Raw genomic sequence first — 6,038 nt, forward strand, 5'->3', positions numbered from 1 at the left:
ATACTTTTAGTACGATTCATTCTACCAAATAAAACAACCATACACCAAATTACTGCCGATTAGATTTAAAATTATATGAGGGATATTTGGAAGCTTGGGCGAATAAAAAATTTCAGCCAAATACCGAATATTAATGGATACCGTTATATGGGAGCTATCCGAATACTTGGTCAATATTGATATTATTAATTAGGGTGATTTTCTGCTCAATTAAATTTACTTTCCACAAATTCAATAATTCATAAACTTTTATCTACAGAAACTTTAGAAGACAAAAATGGCAAAATGACTCGCTCATTAACCACAAATTGTACTTTAAGTGTGATCTGATAAATACCAAGGTATTACAAAAATTTGTACAATCCACCTTATGGAGGAGGGTATAAAAACAAACCTAGAACGCCGAAAATTATACATCAACAATATTGCTTGGCAAGACAACGTTTGCCGGGCCCGCTAGTTCTATAGAAAAATACTAGTCTGACTTCTTTTGCAGAAAAAAAGGTCAAGGGCAATCTATACTAATAAAAGAGTAAAGTAATTGACTGGCTGACTGATTTAACGGTTCATCAACGCCCAGACGAAACGTCTGAAGCTAGAATTTTGAAATTTTGGGTGAGGGTCACTCTTGGTCCAAAGGTGACAGATAAGGCAGGGTTTTTGGAAATTCGTACTAGAACGGTACGAAAAGTACTACCATTTGTATTTGGCGAACCGGTAGAGCTAGAACTCTGAAATGGTTGGTTGGTTTGGTAGTCGTTGAGGAAGTGTAGGATAGATGTACAAAAGAGTTTTTTGGAAATTCGAACTATAACAATCCGAAAAGTATGAAAATGTACAAAAATTTGGTAAATTCTGTAGCATGTGAACGGATAGCTCTAAAAAATTGAAATTTGCAGTGTGAGTTAAGGTTGAGAAGTAGGGTCCATTTAAGGAGATTTGTTTGAAAGCGTTTACTCATGTGTACGAAATGTGCTATATGGTATTATATTTGGAGTCCTAAAACTTGAATTTAGGATCGGTGTGGGGATGTAGGATTGAAGTATGTAGGAAATTGGTACTACTGTGTACTAAATTTGGTACAATTTAAATAGTGGTTGAACCGATAGATTTGGAATCCTGAAACTTGGATTTAGGATCAGTGGGGGGTAGGATTGGGGCATGTCGAATGTTTTGGAAATTGGTACTACTGTGTACTAAATATGGTACAATTTGAATTGTGAGTGAACTGGTAGAGTTTGAATCCTGAAATATGAATTTAGGATCCCTGTGGGGGTGTTGGTTTGGGTTAAGTTGGAAGTTTTTGAAATTCGTACTACTGTGTGCTAAATTTGGTACAATTTGTATTGTGGGTGAACCGATAGAGCACTGTGCGGGTGTATGATTGGGGTATGTGTGTTAAATGGAACTAAATTTGGTAAGATTTTGATTTAGGTGAACCTTCAGAGGTCAAATCATGAAATTTGGTACTTAATGGTACTCAACCAACTGATACCAAATTTGTATATGGGTGACTCTATATTTGATTTGAGTACAAAGTGTAAGAAGTGACACCAAATTTATATAGAGGTAGATTTCTGTTGCGATCGGAATGGGTGTGCAGGGTTGAGATATAGAGGTAGATTTGAAAAACGTCCCTGCTGCGAGCAAAGATCCATGTGTATCTTATATTACCACTTTATTTCTACAGACAATTGTACTAGTTCAAATTTCAACAATTTACGAGTAGAGTTTGGTTTGGGACACTGATTGTAGTGTATTTCTACTGACAATGTCGACAGTTGGCTTTTCTTTTATTGTCATTAAAACATATTGAATATATACACATTTTTATGTAATTTTTTTGTAGATCGCATCGAAACAACGCGTTTTTATCGGCAATTAATTTGTTTTGTGTGTTTTATTGTTAAAAAGGTGATTATTTATTAAATATATAAACAAAATGAGTAAAAGAAATTATAAAAGATTAATTAAAAAACAAAAAATATTGTATAAAAACAGAAGTTTGCAATGTGAACAAGAAAATAGTGAAAGTGAATTTGTGTCAAACGGTGGAGATTTTATAAATGATTTCGTGGAAAATGGAATGGAAGATTTTGCAGTTCCGAAATTAATGTTGCGGGACAAACTTAAAAAGTGGTGCATGGAAACGAATCCTTCAAAGAAATGTTTGGAAAGTCTTTTATCAATATTAAAGGAAGAAGGTCTAGATGTTCCGCTCACTAGAGAGACTTTGGTGGGCAGAGCAAAAAATATGTTAACGAGAAATGTTGCCCCTGGAATTTATTGTCATATTGGCATAGAAACACAACTACGAAAAGTTGGTCACATTTTGGAAAAGTATGAGGAAGTCGAACTAGATATAAATATCGATGGAATTCCACTGTTCAAAAGCTCTCGTGTGCAATTGTGGCCAATCCTTTGCAGAATCGTTAATATTCAGGAGAAAACAAAACCGTTTGTTGTTGGATTATACTTGGGAAACACCAAGCCGGGTAGTGTGAATGTGTATTTGAAAGACTTCATTGATGAAGTGATTCTACTAAAAGGTCAGTTTATCATACAACAAAAACATTTAAAATTGAAGTTTCGTTGCTTAATATGTGACGCACCAGCAAAAGCTTTCGTTTGTGGAGTTCCTGGACATACATCAACACATGGCTGCACCAAGTGTACTCAAATTGCGAAGAAGGTAAACAATGTCTTGACTTATAGTAGCGAGAGTGGTTCCCTAATCTCCGATGAGGACTTTGCTGTGCGAAAGTATCCATGCCACCATTCCCAAATGTTCAAAGAAGAAAAAACTCCTCTCGAAGAAATTGGATTTGGTATGATAAATCAGACTCCTTTAGATAGCATGCATCTCATTGACCTCGGAGTCACCAAAAAAATGCTAACCAGAATAATGCATAATAAAACTGAAAAGAAAACCTCAAAACAAAATATTTCAAAAATATCTTCTGAATTGGTGAAATTTAAAAAATACATTCCAAGGGAATTCCCAAGAAAACCCAGGCCTTTAGATGATCTTTGTCATTGGAAAGCGACTGAATTTCACCAGTTCCTTGCTTATACAGGAATTATTGCTCTTTATAATAATGTACACGAAGATATTTATTATGAATTTTTAACTTTACATTGTGCTTATCGACTTCTTAACAATGCACGACATATGGATCAAAATATTGTTCAAGCTAATAATTTGCTTCAATTATTTGTCGAGAACTTCTCAACTGTATTTGGTTCGAACAGCATTTCTTTTAACGTTCATAATCTGCTTCATTTGGCTTCTTGCGCAGAAAAGTATGGTCCCCTTATTTCGTTTTCTGCATATGCATTTGAAAATAAACTGCAAACACTGAAAAAACATGTTCGAAAACCATCACATATCTTTCAACAAATTATTCAAAAGGAAAAAAATTGCATGATTGTCAACACTATTCAGGATGGGTTAAAATATGAAAAAGGTGTTATCGTTGGAGCTTTTGTAAATGATTGCTACATATCCTGCAAAGAACAGATAATATTTGCGCGGTGAATTCATGCATTCCAATAAAAATTGATAATATAAAGAAAAAGGGCGAAATATATATTGAAGGCAGTCGAATTTTGGCATTAGAAAGTTTCTACGAAGAACCGGTGAATTCTTGTGAGATTGGTATTTTCAAAACGAATCTGACTCTAGGGGAAAAAGAGACATTTTGTATTAAAGACATTCAGTTCAAATTTGTATGCTTGCCAATTGATTCTGATTTTGTAATCGTGCCCATTTTACATTCCTGCTTTCCAGAGAAATATCAAGCACAAATTTTTACCTCCTAAGTACACAACTCCCGCACATAAACATGTCGAACGAAAATGCCAACCCTTCCAAAGGAAAAATGAAATATTTTGCTCCACAAGGTAATCTCCAAAGATTATCACTAAATTTTTAACAGTATAACAAAATTGAGTTCATATTTTTGATAGCTAATGCAAAATGTTCTTCCTGCCAAGAAAATGCCAGAAAACTAGACACGATTATTGATATTTTGGCGGAGCATAAAGTTTTACTGGATCGTGTTATTTCTCAGAACGCATTTGTGGACAATATTATGACAATTTTTCCAATTGAATCGGAAGAAAAACTTCGAGAATTTGATCGAATTCTCGCAACACAAGCAGATCTATATGTACGTATCTGCGTTTTGGGAATAACAAATTCATAACTAAAACAATTTTTACAATTGCAGACTCGACAAATGAAAAATCTCATTGCAGGTAACGCTGAACGTAATTTGCATAAAGTATTTGGAAGAAATATTATTATGGATTTTAATGTTGACGGAACTTTCGGGAAAAAAGGTCTACGAGATTTTGGTAATGTACTTGCCGCCATAATAGGTAAAACGTGTTTGTTTTTGTTTCAAATAAGTAATGCTAAAATATAGTTTATAAAACAGAAGTTATATCAACATTTAATAAATTACCTGACAAGACTTTACGAGCAGCGTTCCAACGCCAAAAGAAAAAGTATTTTAAGATCAACAAACGAAGCAGGCGCACCGAAGAAAAGGAACAAGATGAAAATGATGAAGAACCACAAATTTAACTGAATGTTTTTATGTTATACTATATAATTTTAAAATCCTAGTTCTAACACTATTCAGTTTTATTAAAAATAAGACAAGGTTTGGCCAGCCTTGAAAAAAGTGAGCTATATATGTAATCCATTTCTTAATTTATTACCTTGCCTAAAATTCGCAGACTGTTTTAGATTAATTAAATATATTGTGTGTAGATTGAACTGTGCTTTACTTTTGTTTTTGTTACTTAATAACTGCGTTAAAAATGTAACGTTGTTAAATACTTATTCTATTACAAGCATTTTCCTAAAAATCTCAAATGACTATTTGGTTCGAATGCCTCCATATGATCTCGAAAGGACTAATGGTCTTCTAGTGTTTATTTGGTTCAAATGTCTACATATAGCTCAGGATACCCAATAAAATGCAGTGATTATTTGGTTCAAACGTCACCATATAAACTTAAAAGATCTAATCTTTTTCTAGTGATTATTTGGTTCAAATGTCTACATATAGCTCAGGATACCCAATAAAATGCAGTGATTATTTGGTTCAAACGTCACCATATAAACTTAAAAGATCTAATCTTTTTCTAGTGATTATTTGGTTCAAATGTCTACATATAGCTCAGGAAACCCAATATAATGTAGTGATTATTTGGTATACACGTCATCACATAATCTCAAAAGATATAATCTTTTTCTAGTGACTATTTGGTTCAAATGTCACCATATAGTCCCAAAAGAACTACTTAGTCAATATAGTCAAGGTCTACTGGTACTTCTCCTATGACAAGCCTATGTTAAATGTCCATAGGAAATTACATTGGTTGTGGTATACTTTTTCACTAGTACTAGCGACAATGTCACCAGTAAAACACTACAATTTTACTAAAGCTGCTCGCTGCAGGGGTACTAAAGAGAACATATGTACCAAATGGTTCTAAAATTCTAATAAAAATATGGTCGGTATAGGGTTTTAAATACAGCCCACATTCGCTAACGAAGTAGCGGGTATATGCTAGTTTTTCTTATAAAAAGAAAACGAATCATTAGAGGCTTTTATTTTACATACAAAAAAAAAACAATTTTCCAATACAAATAATTTAGAATTCAATAGAACTTTTTCTACAAAAAAAAAACGATGGCAGGAAGAATTTTTTCCATAGCAAAACATATGATCTCTCATTAGGTGTTTTATGGAATAGAACAAATTTGAGTCCTCAACAGAGATATTTTCTATAGAATAAATTTAAGGCGTCATAGAAAAAATACTTGAATTTTTCCTATTAAAATTTGATGTCCTCAATAGAGGTAAATTATGGATAATCGATAATGTAAAAAAAATCCTACGTGTATCTTAGATGTAGGCGTGTATTTTTTAATGAATATTTTTAGTACAACACATAAGAGCAATTTTTTCTATAAACAAGTAAAAATACCATACCCTTAGCATATGGTTTGTGGAGGTTTT

General features: G+C 33.1%; 1 protein-coding gene across 2 annotated transcripts; it reads left to right on the forward strand.

The window, feature by feature from the left end:
• Positions 1–1,629: 1,629 nt before the first annotated feature.
• LOC133321979 (uncharacterized) lies at positions 1,630–4,708 on the forward strand. Of its 2 annotated transcripts, XM_061531047.1 has the most exons (5): positions 1,630–1,914; positions 3,791–3,903; positions 3,970–4,172; positions 4,233–4,383; positions 4,443–4,708. In XM_061531047.1, the coding sequence occupies exons 2-5, from the start codon at positions 3,846–3,848 to the stop codon at positions 4,589–4,591; spliced, it is 561 nt and encodes a 186-aa protein (XP_061387031.1). In that variant the 5' UTR covers positions 1,630–1,914; positions 3,791–3,845; the 3' UTR covers positions 4,592–4,708. The 2 variants fall into 2 exon arrangements, with proteins under 2 accessions (XP_061387031.1, XP_061387030.1); XM_061531046.1 differs by lacking the exon at positions 1,630–1,914 and having other exon boundaries at positions 3,526–3,903.
• The last annotated feature ends 1,330 nt before the right edge of the window (positions 4,709–6,038 follow it).

The sequence above is a fragment of the Musca vetustissima genome, unplaced genomic scaffold (assembly GCF_032173495.1).
Source record: "Musca vetustissima isolate MV318-11 ecotype Yass unplaced genomic scaffold, APGP_CSIRO_Mvet_v1 utg579787, whole genome shotgun sequence".
NCBI lineage: Eukaryota > Metazoa > Arthropoda > Insecta > Diptera > Muscidae > Musca > Musca vetustissima.